This window comes from Lynx canadensis, chromosome A1 (assembly GCF_007474595.2).
Source record: "Lynx canadensis isolate LIC74 chromosome A1, mLynCan4.pri.v2, whole genome shotgun sequence".
Classification (NCBI taxonomy): Eukaryota; Metazoa; Chordata; class Mammalia; order Carnivora; family Felidae; genus Lynx; species Lynx canadensis.
Window position 1 is genome coordinate 28,933,919 of NC_044303.2, and position 22,335 is coordinate 28,956,253.

Below are 22,335 nucleotides of genomic sequence, written 5' to 3' on the forward strand. Positions count from 1 at the left end.
TATTTAGGTAAATCACTTCATCACACTGAGTCTCAATCCCAATCTGCGCATAGTGGGGGTGATGACACCAGCTATCCTCTTGGAATATATCAAGGACAAGTGAGACAATGCATACACACAGAATTGTGATCTGATCCGAAATTTGCCTCCACGTTACTATCTCTCAAATATCTGTAGATACTAACATTCTAGTGAATAAAAAGCTGTACAGATATCCTCATTGGCAGTATTTTCAATTAACTAGGCACTAGAAACTGTAAGAACATGTATTTTTCCCAAAGGGGCTCAAAGCTATTTTCACTTACAATTTAAAAAAAGAGAGAAAAAGAACCCAGTCCACAGACATTTCTATTTTTCCTTAATTGGCCTTACTGAAGATAAAAATAAAAATGATTGCAGGGCACCTGGCTGGCTCAGTCAATGGAGCGTGCGACTCTTGATCTCAGGGCTGTGAGTTCAAGCCCCATGTTGGAAGTAGACATTACTTAAAAAAAAATAAAATCTTAAAAAATTTAAAAAACATAAAAAAATAAAATAAAAATAAAAATGATCACAAGTCATCCAATTAGGGCTATTTAGAATTATTAGCTAAGGGGCGCCTGGGTGGCGCAGTCGGTTAAGCGTCCGACTTCAGCCAGGTCACGATCTCGCGGTCCGTGAGTTCGAGCCCCGCGTCGGGCTCTGGGCTGATGGCTCAGAGCCTGGAGCCTGTTTCCGATTCTGTGTCTCCCTCTCTCTCTGCCCCCCCCATTCATGCTCTGTCTCTGTCCCAAAAATAAATAAACGTTGATTTAAAAAAAAAAAAAAAAAAAAAAAGAATTATTAGCTACAGAGCATGATCCTGCTGACTTTTTCTAAGCTCCCCCCATCCCCTGCACTGTTTTGGGGGCATACAGGCTACCTGATGCTGTCTTCACATCCATCTGACAAAACGCTTTTGTCTGTATTGTTATGCTAAGGACATTCTGAAATTTTGTGTTCTTTTCCATCCTTTTACATCAAGTTCCTTTTCAGTTACCTGAATTTATTTCTTGCTGTTTGCTCTCACTGGTTAAGGGGTTATCATACAATTTCAAGTATATTTCAATCGCTGATCTAGCAGCCTTGAAATAGAAGGCATGTCTTCTGAGTATATCTTCTAATCTCAAAAGGTCAACATAGGCACGAAGGGTCATCTTTCTCATGCAGTATGTATGGAAGTCAAATTGATCATCGGTTATCTCAAAAAAATGCTTCAAAAAAAACACAAAATTATCCCATATATATGTCAGTAATGTCAATTTTTTGAAAGAAAATCATAAAAAGCCCCAAATACAATGTTAACAGTCACAATTTCACTTAGTTGCCCCTCTCCACTGTTCAACACTACAAAGAACATCAAATTATTCTTTGCATTCAACTGAAGTTTCTGTTACTTGGCCATTCCCTGTATCACTTTTGTGACGACACTCAATTCTGTGTAATAAGTCAGATAATCAGATTTTTTTTAACCTTGAAATCAGTTCATATTGATAATTTTGTTTTAGTGAAATATTTCTCCTCCATATTCCCCCAAAATGAGCAAGGCAGAGTTAAACGGAGCTCTGAATGAAGGTCAAATATACACAGGTTCACATTAAATGTTTACAAATCAGACTGTTCTACTCAACTTCGAGGACAAGCCCTGTCATCTCTATCCCTACTGCATGGCACAGGCCTAACATTCAATAAGCACAGTTTTTGCTAACTCAAGAGAGAAAATGCTTATCAGGCATGTGACCTCTTAATTTCCTACAGCTTCAATTATTTAAATTAGGTAGGAATAAAGAAATCCACATAGCCAATTTCATAAGGTTGTTAAGTGATCAAATAAGATAGTTTAAAAATTTCATTGAACACAGAGCATTCTAGCTTTTTCTCATTCAATAAACTCCCATTCTACCAACATTCCATTTTAGCAATGGTTCCTAAACTAGAGTCTATGTATAAATAAGCATAATAACATTGTCCTAAGCAGAGAGTTCAAGGCTTTCATCCAATTCCCAAAGGGTTCATGGCCCAAAAAGTTAAAGAACTAATTCCTTACACGGCAAGGAGATGATTAACAATTCAAAACAACTGATATTTTTGTTTTCTTTCCTATATGCCTCTCTGCCTCCATCTTCTTTCTATTCCCCTATTTTAGCTTCTCCAAAAATATACACAAAAATGAATGATTCAATACATGAATACAAATTAAGCTCTTCTGCTACTTCATCTCCCCTCTGTCCTGGGGGCCTAAGTACTAACTCACTGTGCAGAAGACACATTAGCAACTGTCCACATCATTTCATAATTTTATTTGTGTTGGTAATTAGAAATACACTACACACAGAATGACATTAAGTACCTGAGACTTTAAGGGAAGAATTCTAAGGTAAGAAGTATAAAAGTACACAGTGTGGAGGGGAAAAAATGGGAAAAAATAAACATTCAACATTAGTTTATAACTTCAAGAATCATGCTTTAATGTGCTATATTTGAAAATTGCACTCCTCCCATCAATAAGACAAATCAATTCATAAGTATCAACATAAACTTGGTTTTTTTATCAAAGGATTACAGGTTTCATAAAGCTGTTCGTGGTTAATATAAATCAAGTTATGTCTAGCACCAAATCTTAAAATTCAATACAACTGAGGAAAAATGGCAGTGCCCCACATCAAGGAATACATAATGAGATGATAACATCTAAGATTACAGGACCTTTTTTTAAGTTAAGAAACATTTATGTAAAAGGCAGACACAAGTTTTAAGAGATACTCTAGCAGCTTTAGTAGACGTATATTCTAGGTCAAGTCTTAGAGGGAGCAGTAGAGAACCACAAACATTTAAGCCGCCTCTTTATCAGTAACAGCCCACAGGCTGCCTCTCTCCAGTTAGTCTTCCATATATAGGGTAACCAACTTATCCTGGCTAGCCTGGGGCTTTCTCAGTTTTTCCAAAGAAAGTCCAGTGTCTTAAGAATACGCTTTGCCCCGGGCAAACTGGATGTGATCACTCTATAGTAAGCTCATAGTTGTGGACAGGATATGGCCAGAGTTAATTAGAAAAGTAGGATAATAACAAAATAATTTTGCTTTGGGAAGAAACGCTATATTGAATCCTTTTAAGAAACAACTAAATAATCTTAGCTTGATTTTCTTTTTTTTTTTTTAATTTTTTATTTTCAACTATAGATACATAAGAAGTTACAAAGGTAATGCAGAGATACCCTGTACACTGGTCTCTCAATTTCCTCCTAAGAGTTATATCCTCCAGAATTATAGTGTGAGAACAAAATCAAAAACCTGACATTGATACAATGTGGGTATATAGTTCTAATGTGATTTTATCACATGTGTAGATTCGTGTAACCACCACCACAATCAAGACACAGAACTATTCCATCCCCACAAAGATCTCCCTTACACTATCTTGGGGTAATTTTTAAGTCTCTAGATTGATAAAACATAAAAATAAGCTAGATGACACAAACAGGTGACGTTAGCTTCCCCATACTTTCCTGCAGAAACCAGGTAACCAAATTTTAATAGACAGCTCACACTCTTAACTCCGTTTTCCCCTCATCATAAATTACTAGTTCTTTGGGGGGAGGGGACAGGAATTGCTTAATTTGTCAAAATTAGGCTTGAATCAAAATAAGACGAGTAAGTAGAGAATAAAGAAATGCTATTCGTGGCCTAAGAGCACGGTTTCCTTTAGGAATTCCGTATTAGTCCCTCTCTTCTTACCCAGATTCCCCCACCCCCTTACTTCTCGGCAACCCTGGAGGAGCCCAACAAAAGGTCATATACAGAAAGGCAACAAAAACCTCTGATTTGAAAAATAATAATAATTAGACGAACTAGGGTAGTAAGCAACTCTACCCCCATTATAGAAAATCTGTTATTATAAAGCACACATCAACTAGATAAAGGTTAAGATATGCTAGAAGATAAAGTTATGAACTGCCTATGGTTCTGATCTATCAGAAATCCTAGATCTTATCATAAAGTTTTAGAAATATGTATTACTGATCCATTTCAGACATAAATCAGCATACTAAAATGAGAAACTAATCCCTGGGAAAAAAGAAAAGAAAGAAGTCTTGAAATATAAAATTATTATGAACACATGTTTATATCTAGTATCTTTAAAGATGGTTGTTTTGTTTTATTTTTAATAAACCTCAAGTTCTAAACATCAGATTAGGCTGGACTTCATAACCTTTACAGATAATCCTAAAATCCTATGAGGGCTGCAAGATGAAAGCAAAAAAAATACTATCCTGGGCCATTCTAGAATTCTAACATTACAAATGCAATTAACTAAAAGCTTACAGCAATACATGTCATGGCTGAAACTGCCTTCAAGGGGAGAATTCTTGAGTAAGTTCTTGAAGGCAGAAGAAAGGCCTAGACCTTATTTGAACTTACATCCATATTCACTGAAGGTGAAGGTTAACTGCAAAGTTTTACTTTTGAAAGGTCATCATTTCTTTACTAAAATATTTAAAATCCAGGCACAAAAGTAGGTCATGAAGATATTTATCATAATAAATCATTGAATTCTGTAATTACTCTTAAATCCTAACAAATCATATCATTAAGAATTCTTTCAGATTATGTTAATTTTATTAGAAATGAAATTAATAGCATTACTAATTTAGTATTAATCAGTCGGCAAATATTTAATCACCCTATTTATACTAAGCACTCACATTTCTACATACACTAGAAGAGTTAAGTCTTACTTTTACTATGAATAACTCACTATAAAAGACTAGCTCACAAATGGCATAAGAATAGGCTCTTCCCTCACTTATCTGTGTCTGGTTCTTTCTGTCCTCAAGCACTAACAAATCCAAACACAAACAGTAAGTTTCTAGAAATGATTATATAACATGACCAGAGGGTGACAATTTCTGCCTATTTAATCTCTGATAGCCAATGGTTTTCTATTTTTTTTCTTCAAAAATGCTTTCTACCAGTCAAATCCTATTTCTTGAACGAGAGACACAGTTTATCTGACATTAGAGCTTTTATTTCATGTTACTCAGACAAAAGTCACTAAAAATTTAAGGGAGAGCATAATCTAATGAAACTTAGTAATGGAAGAGCTATTAATCATATTCTAACAATCCTCAAGAAATACCACCAAGAGAACTATTGATAGTCATGAATATTAGGAGGGGTGGGGCTGAAGCTGGAGACACTCATAGTTATAATGACCCTAAGGATGTGCAAATTGCACTTTCACAGAAAATCTGGTAAATATCTAGTCGCCCTTGCTGGAATTACTGATCCATAAGTGCCTAGTAGCTTCTTCATTCAGGAAACAATCTATTGCTCCCTGAGAATTCCTGGGTATAAGCATGTATCTTTCCTTAGTAACAAGAAGCTTTTTAAAGTGCTGGTCATCTAAGGATGTTGAAACAAACTGGTGATCTATGGTTTTATCACAGAAATAAGAGCCGGGTTTAAATTAGAATGCTTGGATATTGCCTAAGTATTTCGCGTATCATCTGAGGGCTTTATATTTTTCAAGGAGAAGATATGGATTTTCCCCCAGAGATATAGCCAGCAAGCCCAGGCTCAAAAAGAAAAAAGCAAAGAAACCAAACAAAAACAAAAAACCAGGTTATTTCCAAAAGGGATCAGGTATAATCCTAGTTCCAGTTCCCAGCAAAAGCCACCCCCTAAGATTTAGGCTTTCTTTTGGGTAACCTTGGAAGTTTCACATGGGGAAAAAGGCCAAAGTGACTGCTAGAGTGCAGACATCAGGCTCACCTGACTACGACGCCTGTGGTTTTATACTGCGTCAGCATGGGAACAGTGCTGCCGATTGACCCCACAACTGAGGGCTGCTGAGGACTGCCTCAGGGGTGCTTTTGTGGCTCTTTTCCTCCTGTTGTCCATTTGGAAGGAGAGTGCTTCAGAGATGACAAAGAACAGGAAAACAAAATTCACACAAAGGAAAAGAAAAGTCCCCTCACTAGGACACATCACACATAATCCTAAAAGCAAGTAATAAAATAAGCCTGCAAACCAGCCACAGATTGCTGTACAAAGTATCGGACGTGAGAACAAGTATCCTGGGAAGACAAACTGGAGAGAGGCTGGCTCCAGAGCAGATCCTGACGTAAAGGGGAAAGAGGTGGCCATCAGCTTGTGTGTCCTTCTGGGCTAGTGAGGAGATCAAATAATGGCCGGATTAGGAAAAACAAATTTTGAATATATGTTAATAATAACAGTAATGGCTTGATAAATTCATCTTTTCCTTCTTCCCTCAGACCAAATTACGCAGACCTGTCTCAATCATAACCATTTGAGGATCAAAACAAAGCAATCACTTATTCACAACTTCTGAATGTTTGAAAAGCTAAAGACCAAGGATGTTTTTCACAGTGAAGTTTCCAAAGTAGAACAGGTAGATGATCCCATGTAGAAATCAACCCGCTTTTTTCGTCACCTTACAAGAGAAAAGTAAAGTCAAAGTTCTACAACTTACCCTTTCTACTTCATGGCATTTTTTCAAGGCATCCCCATATCTCCCCAAACGCTGGTAAGCTGAAATGCATTCTGTCTGAAACCACATGCATTGCATCTCATTTAGATTTTCCATAGCAGATGTTCCTTCCTGAAACAGAAGCATTCATAAATATAGGACACAAACAACAAAAGAGATCCTAAAGACCTCATTTTCTCTTTTACAACTGTGGCTACAAGTATCATTATGACAATACATAGCAATAGACAAATAGCTCAAGGTTCTTCCAAAGGCTCCTACTGATGTGAAATTACATAATGTCTTATTTACCCAGCTCTGTTGGGGTATTCAACACCCTACCCAGAAAAGACTCCAGATTGCTGAAACTAAGTTTTTGAACACTTTTATTTAAAATACTTATTTATTTAAATATTTAAAATATTTAAAATATTTAACAGTAATCCTTAGGAAGCACTGCTTATTTTCTTTTTAAGCAACCACTGCTTAACCTTTCCTTGCTGACTCGGTCACTGTGATGTACACCCAGTTACTGCTGAATCTGTTAGTTCCAGGGCCCTTTGGTTTCCTGGTCTCCTCCCTCCACCTCAGGCTATCAGCTGGCCACTATCTTTGTGTCCCTGGGTCTGCTTCTTGTTCCATACCAACTCCTCCCATTTGCATTAGGCTGACAAAGCCAATAAGGGAATTTGTAAAGAATATCTGTTAACTGTAGGGGCACATGGGGTGGCTCAGTCCCGTTAAGTGTCAGACTCCTGTTTTGGCTTAGATCATGATCTTGCAGTTGTGAAATTCAGCTCTGCATCAGACTCTGAGCTTGGCATGGAGCCTGCTTAATTCTCTCTCTCCCTCTCCCTCTGCCCCTCCCCTACACATCCTCTGTGTGTCTCTCTCTCAAAAAATAAAAACAAAAAATAAAAAGAATATTTGTTAACTTGGGTTCAATGAGAACTCTGAGAAGAGTGTAAGACCTAAAGTACCTAGTTTCAATGGAGGGCCACTGGAGTTTTATCACAATTTAGAAGAGTTATTTCAAATATACTTTATGTGACCCCAGGGAAAAATGGCAAAGATACATATTCATAAATAATTTCAGTCTTCAGTTCTTTTTCACACCCATTTTTTGTGACCTGTTCCAATTTCAGTATTCTCATTAAAAGTGTAAAAACTGGTTATCTCTCAGTGAATGGAATTATGGGTGTATGTTATTTCTCCCTTATGGCTGTATATATTTTCCATCTTTTGGTGACTACATATTTTTATAAGAAATCTACATTATTTTTCATTTCAAAATCTTTACCAACTAGAACTGTCCAGCTTGCATCAGCAACTCTGTACACAGGTTCTAAAACACTGTAAAATCTGCCAGAAGAAAATATGCACACTTCACTCACTTATTAGTGATCAGATAGAATCACTTAAAATCAGACATAAACTGGTTATTTGAGGTTAGCAGTCTGCCTCTGCTGGCTCACTCCCTGGGCTATCCACCACACGTTCTGGGCCCATCTGGCCCAGGAACGAGGGTGGCTGAGCAGACCCAGGTCTCCATCCAGCAGGACAGCTTGTCAAGAGTGAATTACCAGAGGCAATTCTGACAAGCCAGCTGAGCCACGGGGTTTGATGACTCCTCTCCTCAAACAGATAACCATTCCCCTTCTTCTTCATTCTGTGGTGCCTTTTCAAACACATCCTGGTTGTCTGTGACTTGGGTGCGTGTGTGTGTGTGTGTGTGTGTGTTGGTTGGTTTTTAAAATCACTGGACTTGATCTAGTTAAGAAGTTTTGTATATTCGTTTTATTTTTTTTTAATATTTATTATTTGGGGGAGAGCACAAGGTGGGGGAGGGGCAGAGAGGAGGACAGAGGATCCAAAGCGGGCTCTGCCCTGAGGCTGACAGCAGCGAGGCGGATGTAGGGCTCGAACTCACAAACTGTGAAATCATGACCTGAGCCGAAGTCGGATGCTCAAGAGACTGAGCCACCCAGGAACCCCTGTATATTCATTTTAATTGCACTTTCCTTCCGATCTCTGCTTTGGCCTCCAGGTGGTACTTTCCTGCACAGACACCGCCTGCTTCTGTATCTACTCCTGTACTTCTTACCGTCTCCAAATCTGTGTCGCAGGGCAAAGGGCATCAAAGAGTTTGAACCCCTGCACTATCTACTACATGACCCCTTCAGAGCCTCACCCACCTTGCTGCAAAACGTCAGACAAACACATGATTCAGTGGTAGGTGAACATGAACACTAAGACGATTTTGCTCATTTTAGTTTGCTTCTCCTAATACCCATCACTCTTGCTACTTCTTTCTCTCTACATTACATCTACCACTTCGCAATCTATTGATCCTGTGGTGTGTGAATTTCTGAAACACTAGTCACTACAGTTTCTGCTCCTATTACCATTCTAAAACATGGGCTTTAGTGTCAGAGATTGCTAAGCTAGAATCCTGGCTCTAAAAGGAATGACTAGCTGGGTGATCTCCAATGGGCACAGTACCTGACTTCTCTAAATATTTTCTAACTATAACATGGGAGTAATGATATCAGAGGACTGATAGGATTAAATGAGATTATGCATATAACATACTTAGCTCAGTGCTTAATAACTGTTAAAGCTACTTTCCATTTCCCCTTACAAATGGTATATAAATTATTAGCATTACTCTAAATATGAGAAAGGAGAGCTCAGGCAGGTTCAGATGCAAAAGCCATTTTTATGATGAGAGAGAGAGAACAGATGGTCTATAAGTAGTAGCCTTTAATGAAAACTTAAATGTCTGTACATACACACACAGAGCTCTCTCTCGCTCTCTCGAGGGGAGAGCGAGAGCTGAGAGGGAGAGCGAGAGCTGTGTGTGTATGTACAGACATTTAAGTTTTCATTAAAGGCTACTACTTATAGACCATCTGTTGTCTCTCTCTCTCATCCTAAATATACAGGACATGTATTTCGTATACAGTAAAACCTTGGTTTGTAAGTATAGTTCATTCTGGAAACATGCTTGTATTCCAAAGCATTTGTTTATCAAAGCGACTTTCAAGAACCATTGGCTCAGTTGTGATCATGTGATGTTCAGCATCACGTACCACTCATATTGCAAGACATTGCTCATTTATCAAGTTAAAATTTATTAGAAATGCTCGCTCGTCTTGTGGAACACTCGCAGAACAAATTACTCGTAATCCAAGGTTTTGCTGTATGTGATCCATATGTATACATAGGAGATATGTGTATATATGATATATATGACATATCATTTACCAATACCTACGAATACTTATGCCACTTTGATGGTGAGAAATGAGATCTTATTGTTTCTCTAATTACTAATGCAAGCATCTTTTTTGGCCATTCCATTTTCCACTTGTGTGAGCTAACTATTCACATCCTTTGCCCATGTTTCTCTCATCTTGTCTTTCTCTTATTGAGGTTTAGTGTGTGTGTTTTTGTTTCTATGACATTCTTGTAAGTAGTTAAGATTTCACAACAAAATTCAAGCTATTCTGTGACTTCTAAATTATAAGCAGTTTTGACAGACACCCAAACACAACCAGAATCTAGTTAACATTTAAGGAAGGTGGTACGCTGGGGCTGCATGAGGAAAACAGTAGTATCACAGGGCACAGGGGTAACTTACTTTCATCCTAAATTACTCACAAACACCAGCAATAAGGCCCTCCATTGTATACATAATGTGCACTCGGAGATAAAAGTTATTTATTCCAGGGTATCTTAATTAAAACTTGGAAATTAAACTTGGAAATGTGGTTTCCTCTTTATGCCTCAATGTCACATTCAATGTGTATTAAGGAACTATTTCAGTGAATTCTTTGTGGAGTTCTTTATAAATTCTTTTTTTTTTAATTTTTATTTTAATGTTTATTTTTGAGAGAGAGAGAGAGTACAACAAGCAGAGGCAGAGAGAGATGGTGACACAGAATCCGAAGCAGGCTCCAGGCTCTGAGCTGTCAGCACAGAGCCCAATGTAGGGCTCAAACCCACAAACTGTGAGATCATGACCTGAGCCAAAGTCAGATGGCCAACTGACTGAGCCACCCAGGCACCCCTATAAAATCTTATTCCATCATATGATTTGGAAATACCTTCTCCAATTCTATGGTCTACCGTCTCATTTTGTTTATGGTTATTCCTTGTTATATGTACACTTTAATTTTTAATATGGTCAAGTATATCAATTTTACCCTTATACTCAAATTTTTTTAGTTTCTTAACAAATGCTTCCTACCTCAAACTCTAAAGATAAATTTAATACTTTCTTTAATCAACCTGGAATCTATTTGTGTGCAGGAGAAGAATGTCATTTTATTTTTGTCAGTTGTGCCAGCAATATCTTTTCATCTCTGATTCTGAAAGCACCTGTGGCTATATACCAAGTTTCTAAATACATGTCAATCTGTTTCTGAGCTTACTATTGTGTTCCATTAGTCTACATATATTTTGAACCATAAACTTACTATTTTCATAATGAGATAGAAAGTTCATGTGCAAAAAGAGATGTACGGATGGGGAAGGAGGGACAGGAAAGGAACAGATGTTCAGCCCAGCAATTTCAGAGAACTTAAATTCTGAAATGTCAGAAATTATAGCTCGAAGAGGCTGGTTCTACATAGAAAAAGCTCTACGAGCAATTCAAAAGAAACTGAAGAGAGAAATAAAAAGCAGCCACAAATTACTAATGAGACAAAAGAGTTGTGAATTGAATATTACATATAAGCACTGAAGTCTGGTATATTGCTTATTTTCATATAATGATACTGTGCTCCTATCATTGTCTTTCAACCGTCCCCCACCAGAAGCACACGCATACACACACTGAACCACAGTAAGAAACCATCCTTAGGACACAAGCTAGATGGGATTAATAAAAATAACGACAAAAATGAATTCTTATGAACTTTAGTGGCAAACTTCACAAATCATCATAGAGCTTAAGTTTAATTGTACTAACTCAGAAAAGTACACACTCACATATGGCATTTCTTACCCTTGTGAACTTAGAACACATTTCCTCTGCTTCTTTTATCATGTTTGCTCGAAGCATATATTTTGCACATTTGGAGTTGATGAATCTATCAGCTGTGTCCAAAGACTGCGCTTCATCCATCCACTTTACAGCTTCTTTGAGATTACCTATATGCTTTAAGAAATGAAAGCATTATTAAAGAAATCACAGTATTTGTTATTAAAAGAATATGGGTGAATATAAATAGAAAAAAATTATACAGACAAACTAGAAATCTGGTACCATTTCTGTCAAACTTCTCTAGAAATCCTTCGATAAGTTATAATTTACATTTACTAAGAGATGATTCAAGTAATTAACACTGATTATACACTGCTTATACAACTATGTAACATAAAACTCCCTAGGACTATTAGAGTATTAGAAATAGATTATCAGGGTACCATAGAAGTTATTTCTATATGGAAAAAACTCCAAGGGTTCTTAAAGTAGCCAAATTCTTCAGCTATTCAAAAAACATGACTAGGATTTTACCTTGTAAATTTTTGCCTTCATATAGAATAATTCTATTAGAGTGGGAGTACCAGCAATTGCAGCATTAATGTAATCCAAAGCTAAAGAATAATGCCCAAGTTTATCAAAATGCTGTGCCAGGAAATACTGAACCCAGAGAAGTGTTGTCGGGGGTTCCTTCTCTCCATTTTCTGCAATCAAACAAATATAAAATTATTATAAAGAAGAAGGCAAAGTAAAGTAAGTCATATACTTTCTCTCCCTTAATGCATGATGAAATTAATAATTATTATAAGAATAAGCAGTAAAAAACCCAGAAAAATGACCAATGTCAACAGAGAGAGGTAGGACTTTATGCCATAAAGTTCAAAAAGTAGCAGCCGGGAAGAGAAACAACATGCTGGTTTCACAGACTTCTGACCTCTACTTCACTCCGAAGAAACAGTGCTGGGGAAAAGAGGCGAATCAGTCTAACCCGATGCATTCTCCGGCTCAGAACATAAGGCAGCAGGCCCAGAAAAATCAAGGTCACAGCGTGGTGAACAGATGTCCCTAAATACCACTGCAAGACTGTCACAAAGACAAGAACTGCCAGGGCTTTGCACTTCCTAAGACTCAACCCCAAATCAGGGAAACCCCAAGTTGAAGGGTATGAAGATACCTTCCTGACAAGGTGGAATTAGCCCTGCCATGTGACAAAAGCAGTCACACACAGTCAGCTGAGCTCCATGCCATTCCTCAAGCTACAGAAGAGTAGATAAATAAATATCAAGCTCTCAAAATGGATTTTAAAATGGATACAGGTATGAAATCAGGTAGAAAAAGTAGAATGGAGGATTTACCCATACCACAGAAAAAAACAAGTTTTGTAAACACAGAAATTAACATAAATTAAAACAAATAATAAAGGAAAAAGACAAGCATTTATCTTGTTCTTCTTATATAAACTATATCTCAGAGAAACCAAATATTTGATAAAGAAAAGTTCCCTTTTTAAAAAATTTTTTAATGTTTATTTTTGAGAAAAAGAGAGAGAGAGAGAGAAAAAGAGAGACAGAGCACAAGCAGGGGGAGAGGCAGAGAGAGAGGGAGACACAGAATCTGAAGCAGGCTCCAGGCTCTGAGCTGTCAGAGCAGAGCCCAACACGGGGTTGAACCCACAAACCGTGAGATCATGACCTGAGCCTAAACCAAAGAGTCAGACACTCAACCAACTGAGCCACCCAGGCATTCCTGATAAGGAAAAGTTGTTTATAAGAGAATTCTAGCTATTATAAATGCAGAGGGGAAATGATTATAGAATAAAAGGGATTGAGGCAGTGATCCTCAGTGACTGCTAAAATCATTAGGTAAGAGGAACTTTTTAACCAGCAGATCAGGCTGTAACATCTGAACCCTGATCAATCTTCACATCACAAAGACAAATAACCAGAATGTCTTCTGCCTCCAGATGTGATACAACAGGAAGTACAAAGCATCACATAAGAAGTATTCACAAGGAACCTGGATCTAATCAAGCCTGTAAATCTAACTAGAAGTTCACATGAAATCTGGATAGCAAAATATATTAAATGATACCAGGAGAAAGCATTCAGCCAAATCCATAATATGGGACATTCCAAAATACAAATGACCTACTACAAATAGTGATTGTAGTTTTTTTAATGGCAGGAGGTTAATTATCAAGATTAAAAAATTATCCGAGACATAACCAAATATAAAGTGTGGACCTCTGCTGGAGCCAGATTCAAATAAGCCATTTATGCAGAGACAGTTTTTGAGGAAACTGGGGATATTTACATTTGGACTGGGTATTAGATATTAGGATATGAGTGTTAATACTATGTGAGATAGCACTGTGGTTGTATCTTCTGTTTAAGTGTTTTAAACAGAGATGTACACTAAGGTACTGACAGGTGAAACAGTATGTCTGCTTTAAAAATACCCTAGAAATGGGGGGCCTGGGTGGCACAGCTGGATAAGCATCTGACTCTTGATTTTGGCTCAGGTCATGATCTCATGGTTCATGAGTTCGAGCCCCACATCAAGCTCTGTGCTGACGGTATGGAGCCTGCTTAGGATCCTCTCTTTCTTTCTCTCTGCTCCTCTCTAGCTCATGTGTACACACATGTGTGCTCTTTATCTCAATAAATAAATGAACATTAAAAAAAATACCCCAGAGAAAAAACTAGACAGGAGATAACTTTACATAAGACTGGCAAAATACTGGTAATAGAGGCTGGGTGAAGGGGACACAAGGGTTCATAATTCTATTTATTTCTGTTTCTGTTATTTCATTATGAAATTTATTTCAAACAAAAACAAAAGAGCAATAACATGTAAAAGATACATGAAGAACTCAGACTAAAGTTACCATCTGCATGACTGAAAGCATTCTAGAGTGTTTTCTAAACTAAGATGCCTTGAATTACACATGTCCCTACAAAGAGAGAAAGAACCAAATCATTCAGAATTTTAAAAAAATTTGTTTTAATGTTTATTTACTTTTGGAGAGAAACAGAGCATAAGTGGGGTGGGGGCAGGGGGAGCAGAGAGAAAGGGAGACAGAATCCGAAGCAGGTTCCAGGCTCTGAGCTATCAGCACAGAGCCCAACACGGGACTCAAACTCACGAAATGGGAAGTCATGACCTGAGCTGAAGTCTGATGCTTAACCGACTGAGCCACCCGGGTGCTCCTAAATCATACAGAATTCAAAGTAATGAACTAGTAGAAAGAACAGAGAAGTAGGAATTTGGGAAAAATAGGTTTCAGTGTAAACTAACTATATGACCTTAAACAAGCCACTTAACCTCTGAAGCGCTTACTCTTGTTAAAACAGAGTTAGCTCCCACCTCACAAGATTGTGGAAAATTTAAGTAAGATTGAAAGTGATCTTCTCAAGGGGCACTGGGGTGGCTCAGTTGGTTGAGCGTCTCTTGATTTCAGCTTAGGTCATGATCGCAGGTTTGTGGGATCAAGCCCTGCCTCAGGCTCCTCCCTGAACATGGAGCCTGCTTAAGATCCTCCCTCTCTCCCTCTCCCTGCCTCCCTCTCTCTCTCTCTCTCTCTCTTCCCCTCTGCCTCTCTCCCCAACTTGTGTACTCTCTCTTTCTCAAAAGAATAAATAAATAAAAGAAAGTGCTCTTTTCATTTATTAATTCAAAAACAAAAACTATTTAGTAAATAGGTATCGTGTAGCACATACATAAAATATAAGTTAGTTTTACTGTAAGTGATTAAAAATGGATTGAAATGAGTATTCAAATTCCAGTTTAATCTAATTTAAACTTACCATAAGGGCTAAAAAAGTCACACGTTTTAAGAGAGGCTTCATAATTCGTAACAAGCTCCTGGATTATAGAAATCTGTTAAAGAAACATAGTTTTAAATTTTAAAAATATTTTATTGAAGGTTATTTATATTTACTGTGGAGTATATTAAATTTGGAAACAATGTGAAGGTTATTTCAGGACTATAAATTAACTATTAGTATGTCTATTTCCCCCCTCCGCCCCCCCGCCGCCCAATCGTGTGAGGGGAAAGCAAGAAAAACACAGAAAATATACTGCTCTTTATTAATAGTAAAACAGCATCTCAGTCCTCAATCTCCCATCTCAGTAAGTAGCTTTGAGTTTTCAAAGGACAAATCATAACTAATTACTACAAAACCTTTTTTTTTTTTCCAACAGTTTGCCTTTTGCTTCTCATGGTTATATTGTGAAGTTGTAAACCATTACATATTCAGATTTTCTAAAGCCACTCATAACAAAAAACTCAAGTGCAGTGACCCAAATGACACAGTGAATTGATGGAAAAGGTGAAGTAAACTCCTCAGCAGATGTTTAAACCCCCTTAATTTTTAGTGATCATTTTAATAAAGAGTTACATTTCAACACTCCCCTCAAGTAAGGACTGAAATACTAGAAACCACACTGTTAATGTGCTATGCCCTGAAAGAGGCAAACTAAAAGTGACATGAATTAGAAGTGGCAAAAGAAAAAAAAAAACAGCTTTTATGTATAACTGATTTTAAATGCCTATTGATGTTAACTGTTCAGAGTAAGTTGGAAAAATATAACTATCTTACTTGTGAAGTCCAAAAAAAGTAATGATTTAAAAGTGAAGGGAACCCATTAAAACGCTTAATAGTATCTGACAAATATGGTATTATTTTAATTGCGATAATTTTTTAAGTTTTCTAGTTTTAAAACATGGGATGCGGCTAATACCACCAGACAAAGGGAACATACCAGACAAGGGAACAACAATAAGAAGCCACGAACTGTCACAAGCACTTTACATGTATTAAAGTAATAATTATAGGGGCGCCTGGGTGGCTCAGTTGGTTGAGCATCCGACTTCAGCTCAGGTCATGATCTCATAGCTCATGAGTTCGAGCACTGCATTGGGCTCACTGCTGACAGCTCAGAGCCTGGACCCTGCTTCAGATTCTGTGTCTCCCTTTCTCTCTGCCCCTCCCCCCGCTCATGTTCTGTTTCTCTGTCTCTCAAAAATAAAGATTAAAAAAAAATTATAAGTAATAATTACAGTCAACCCTACATGGCACTGTTTTAGGTACTTTACTTATATTAACTCACTTGTCCTCCAAACAACCCTATGATAGTATATACTATTATTAACTTGAACTTATAGGCAAAAGGAAAATAAAAATAAGCTGAAAGTATACAACAGTGGAGCCAAAATTTAACCCAAGTAATAAGGCTCCAGAATTTAGCTTCTGACTACTTGCTGTATCAATCAGTGGATGGGATGTGGCACATTTATAACTAAATGGCAATTCTCTCAGATTCACAGGGGGTGCATTAAGACTAGAGACTAATAATAACAGGGCAAGAAACTTTCCCCAATCAGTTTTAGTACTCAAAACACCAAATGGTGCACATTAAATCAGCCAGAGCATGGAAAACATACTAAGTGCATCAAAATTAGGGAGGGGGTAAGCTTTAAACACACACACACACACACACACACACACACACACACACACACGAGGGACAACAGGAAGGGGAAAATATACAAGAGAGAAAAAAAGTAAGAGAAGGTTTAGGAGGGACAAGCTTAGTACACTCTGATGTGGCATTAAGGCACATATCTACAAATACACATTTCCAAATTGAGTGCCCAAAGAATGTTATTTTTTTTTATTTTAATATTTATTTTTGAGAGAGAGACAGAGACAGAGAGACAGAGCAGGAGTGAGGAGGGACAGAGAGAGACACACACAGAATTGGAAGCAGGCTCCAGGCTCTGAGCTGTCAGCACAGAGCCTGATGTGGGACTCAAACTCACGAGCTGTGAGGTCATGACCTGAGCTGAAGTCAGATGCTTAACTGACTAAGCCATCCAGGTGCCCCCCAAAGAATGTTATTAATAAGTTCTTGAAATTGAAAGAAGTTCTGTTCTCTCTGATCTGGGAGTGGGGGTAGGGTGTGTTTCAGAGGGACAAGCCAGCCAGTCAGTCTCTCTGGGAAGTCCTAACTACCTACTTTCAGGGCCCTGTATGTATTATCATCTCTAACATCAAATGTTGTTAGTAAGTCTGTTATGTTAGTAAATAAACCATGATCTCTTTTTTCAAGTTTGTAAACATCTAGGACAATCTAAAAATGTGAAAATATAAAATTAGCAAGTGACTGCATCCATTTATGAATGTTTAGCATATCTACAAAAAAAAAATGAAAAAGGCTTAGTGAAATTTCACATGACTGTTAGCAGCCTTGGTAGGCAAAAAGTGAGAATCTCTACTTAAAACGATTAGCGGTTTTCCTACCCAAATTCATTGATCTACCTACTATTAAAATAAGATCTGAAATCTTACTATTTCATAAAAATTGAAACTTTAGACATTTTTATTTTCAGAAAGACAATTATATTCCTTTTCTTTCCCTAGACCTCTTTATAAACTAACCAAAATTCACTATATTTCTATATTTCTAGTGCCACTGGAGAGCAGACCATGTATCAAAAATTCCTAAACAGATTTTGATATGTATGGCTACAAAAGAAACCTCTTCACACATTCAATGTAACATAAGATAGTATGCTTTAATCATATTAATTCTGAATCCAAATTAGAACCCCACCCCACAGAGTCACAGGGTATAGTATCCATGAAGTCATGGACCATCCCACTGGCATCAGTAAAAAAAAAAAAAACCAAATTAAAACACTTCTACATGAGATAGCATCATATGGCATAATTCTCTAAGATAGAAGGCAACAGGGAAATAGGTGAAATTATACATTCATAGTGGGGAAAAATATGTAAGTAACAAAAAAAAAGAACATGAAAAGAATTTGCACACATTATGACTTCACTAAAACATGTATGTATAGATACATACTCAGCAAAAATGTGACCAAATGGTTTAGGGTAACAGAATACAGGTACATTCTTTTGAAACACAATAATCATGCTGTTTTGTATTAATAAGGCTTTTAAATGAAGATTATTTAAAAAGAGTAGTACTTGGAGTGTCTGGGTGGTTCAGTTGTTTAAGCATCCGACTCTTGATCTCAGCTCAGGTCATGATCTCACGGTTTGTGAGATCAAGCCCCATGTGAGGCTGTGTGCTGACAGCACAGAGCCTGCTTGGGAGTCTCTCTCTTGCCCTCTCTCTGCTCCTCCTCCACTCATGTGTGCGCTCTGTCACTCTCTCTCTCTCAAAGTAAATAAGTAAACTTAAAAAAATAAAAATAAAAAGAGTAGTCTTTAAAATATGAATAGGCATACAACTAAGAAAGAAACTGAGTCAGCAATTAAAAATCTACCAACAAAGAAAAGCTCTAGACTCAGTGGCCTTACTGGCTTTACTCCCTCTCTCTGCCCCTCCCTGCTCAAGCTCTGTCTCTCGTCTCTCTCTCTCAAAAATACATATTAAAAATAAATAAATAAATAAATAAATAAATAAATAAATAAATAAATAAATAAAATGGAAAGCAGTACGGTTAGTTCCTCAAAAAAATCATAAACAGAATCACCAAGTGATCCAGCAATTCCACTTCTGGATATATACCCAAAAGAAGTTAAAGCAGGGTCTTGAAGAGATACCCATGTTCATAGCAGCATTATTCACAACAGCCAAAACGTGAAAGCAGCCTAAATGTCCATGGACGGATGAAGGGATAAACAAAATGTGGTACATACATACAATGAAATATTATTCAGCCTTAAAAAGGAAGGCAATTCTACAATATGCTGCAACATAGATGAATCTGGACCAGGGCATGCTATGCTAAGTGAAATATGCCAGTCACAAAAAAACAAATGCTAGGATTCCACTTATATGAGGTACTTAGACTTATAAAAATCATAGCAACAGAAAATATAATGGTGGTTGCCATGTGCTGAGAGACAGAGGACATGGGAAGTTATTATTTAGAGTACAGAGTTCTAGAAGATGAAAAGAGTTCTGGGGATGCATGGTGATGATGGTTGCACAACAACGTGAATGTATTCAATATCAAAGAACTGTACACTTAAAAATGATTAAGATGGTAAATTTTGTTTTACTATAATGAACAAACACGTGGTTCTTAAAGTGTGGTCCTGAGATCATTTGCATCATTAATGTTAGCATCAGCATCACCTGGTAATTTGTTAAGAGATGCAAATTTTGGTACCAAACCCCAGATGTACTGAATCAGAAACTCTGAGTGGAACAATCTATTTTTAGCAAGCTGCCTTGTTAATTCTTGTGAACTGATAAAAAAAAGTTACTAAAACAAAAGCAAAGACAAACAAAATAACCACCTATTATTATAAGACAAAATGAAAGGTAATAGACATTTTTAACCCACCATGACCAAAACTGCCCCATCAATCTCACTTAGAATGTCTATAACTTTACAACTTTCCAGGCTTAGAATTCAGTATTCAAATTGTTGAATTTATGGAGGCAAGTATTTTTTCATGAACTTACAATGCCATCTACTGGTACTTGCAAAAACTGCAGCTAGAGCAGGTTTTAGGTAAAGGTGTATTTTTGAATTTTTAGAGTGAAACATTTGTTTTAATAATTTAAAAAGTATAACAAAACACATACTAAAGTTACATATAATTCTTAATAAAGGAGTATAAGAACTACTGAATGAAACAGATCTCCAGCTTCAGGACTTCACAATAAATGTGATTAAAGAAAAAAAATCAAGATAATAGAAAGTCCACATTAAATCTCCTAAATAAATTAAATTTAAAAAAAGTGTGGCTAACACCAGCAATCCTAGTTCATTAGTCATGTTTCTTCAATCCAAAAAATGTGTATTATAATCATCAAGTTAGTAATTAAGTGAACAATTCAATTTTCCAAATTTGTCTATGAAAGGTAATCTAAGGAATTTTATTCAGATAGAAGGATCCATTTTATTTCAAGTTTACTTACCATTTATATCTCGATGAGAAAATATATTCAACTCCTTTCACATAAAACTCAATATGTAATGGCTCTTTTTCTTGAAAATAGTATTTTACCACTGTCACTTAAAATCAAGACGGGGCATCTGGGTGGCTCAGATGGTTAAGCGTCTGACTCCGGCTCAGGTCATGATCTCACAGCTCGTGGGTTCGAGCCCCACATGAGGCTCTGTGCTGATAGCTCAGAGCCTGGTGCCTGTTTTGGATTCTGTGTCTCCCTCTCTCTCTGTGCCTACCGCATTCGTGCTCTCTCTCAAAAATAAATAAACATTAAAATCAAGAAATCCAAGGGCACCTGGGTGGCTCAGTTGGTTGAGCGTCTGACTTCAGCTCAGGTCATGATCTCACGGTTGGTGAGTTCGAGCACCATGTCGGGCTCTGTGCTGACAGCTCAGGGCCTTGTGCCTGCTTTGGATTCTGTGTCTCCCTCTCTCTCTGCCCCTGCCCCACTGGTGCTCGGTCTCTCGCTCTCTCTCAAAAATAAACACTAAAAAAAGAAAATTTAAAAAAAAAAAGAAAAGAAATACTGGGGCACTTGGGTGGCTCAGTTGGGTAAGCATCCAACTCCTGATCTCGACTCAGGTCAGATCTCACAGTTTGTGAGATCAAGCCCCACATCAGGCTCCAGGCTGGAGCTCCATGTTTGGGATTCTCTCTCTCCGCTCTATCCCACCTCCCTGCTCACGGGCTCTGTCTCTTAAAATAAATACACGTTTGAAATCAAGAAATCTAATCCACTTGAGTTAGATATCTAAGATCACAATAAAAATTTAAAATCCTTACGGGGCGCCTGGGTGGCTCAGTCGGTTAAGCATCCGACTTCGGCTCAGGTCATGATCTCACAGTCTGTGGGTTCGAGCCCCGCATTGGGCTCTGTGCTGACAGCTCAGAACCTGGAGCCTGTTTCATATTCTGTGTCTCCCTCTCTCTCTCTGACCCACCCCTGTTCATGCTCTGTCTCTCTCTGTCTCAAAAATCAATAAACGTTAAAAAAAATTTAAAAAAATAAATAAAATAAAATCCTTAAAATGGACATCTTAAATTATAAAGCCAAAATTTTTATGAACCGAAAAAACTTCCAAGTTTAACCACCTTCTCTTGATTTAAATATCTGATCAGGATTGAAGCAGCTTTATTTTGCTAATAAAATCTAACCTGAGCAAATACTGTGACTACTATAATTTCCTAAAGTATGGCCCTTGACTCACTTTTCTTATGTGCAAGTTAAAAGAATTTTATTAACCTCACTTAAGGACAAAGTTCTAAAACACCATATCCAATACACGATTTTATGCAATACAGATTTTTCGCATACAGATATAAATCACATGGTTAAAATGTTATTGCAACACAAAAGCTACTGAAACTTTTTGGGTTTTACCCAAATTAAAAAACTAAGCACAGTAGTTTATCAACAAGGACCAAAACTGCTAGATTAATTTCCAATAAATGTGTAATTGTAGTGACAATTTTGGTTTTGAAGGAGTTAGTCACAGAGATAAGTTGTCCAAGAACTATGACATCGAAACAAAATTAAGTAATTTCCTGCAGAGATGAGGTGTAAGGGATGGAGTGGTAACAGAATGATAGTTCTGGAACATCTCTGAATCAACAAGCACTTTACAAATGTTATCATTTGGGGTGCCTGGGTGGCTCAGTCGGTCAAGCGTCCAACTCTTGGTTTTGGCTCAGGTCATGATCTCATGGTTTGTGAGTTTGAGCCCCACATTGGGCTCCGTGCTGACAGTGCAGAGCCTGCTTGGGATTCTCTCTCCCTCTCTCTCTGCCCCTCCCCCCGCTTGCTCTCTGTCTCTCTCTCTCTCTCTCTCTCAAAAATAAATAAATAAACCTAAAAAAAAAAAAGATAACTACAAATGTTATCATTTAATG

At 37.3% G+C, this 22,335-nt stretch overlaps 1 protein-coding gene across 10 annotated transcripts in view; it reads right to left on the reverse strand.

The window, feature by feature from the left end:
- Window positions 1-22,335, reverse strand: part of NAA16 (N-alpha-acetyltransferase 16, NatA auxiliary subunit) — a 67,058-nt gene that overhangs the window by 9,285 nt on the left and 35,438 nt on the right. For 9 of the 10 annotated variants that reach the window (XM_030311666.1, XM_030311675.1, XM_030311652.1 and 6 more), the window contains 5 exons: window positions 15,304-15,376; window positions 12,032-12,201; window positions 11,519-11,671; window positions 6,511-6,639; window positions 1,019-1,232 (listed from right to left, as the gene is read on the reverse strand). In XM_030311666.1, the coding sequence (XP_030167526.1) occupies window positions 1,019-1,232; window positions 6,511-6,639; window positions 11,519-11,671; window positions 12,032-12,201; window positions 15,304-15,376 (739 nt within the window). Of the gene's footprint in view, window positions 1-1,018; window positions 1,233-5,789; window positions 6,640-11,518; window positions 11,672-12,031; window positions 12,202-15,303; window positions 15,377-22,335 lie in introns of those variants that run through there. The other variant, XR_004343034.1, reaches the window with a different exon arrangement.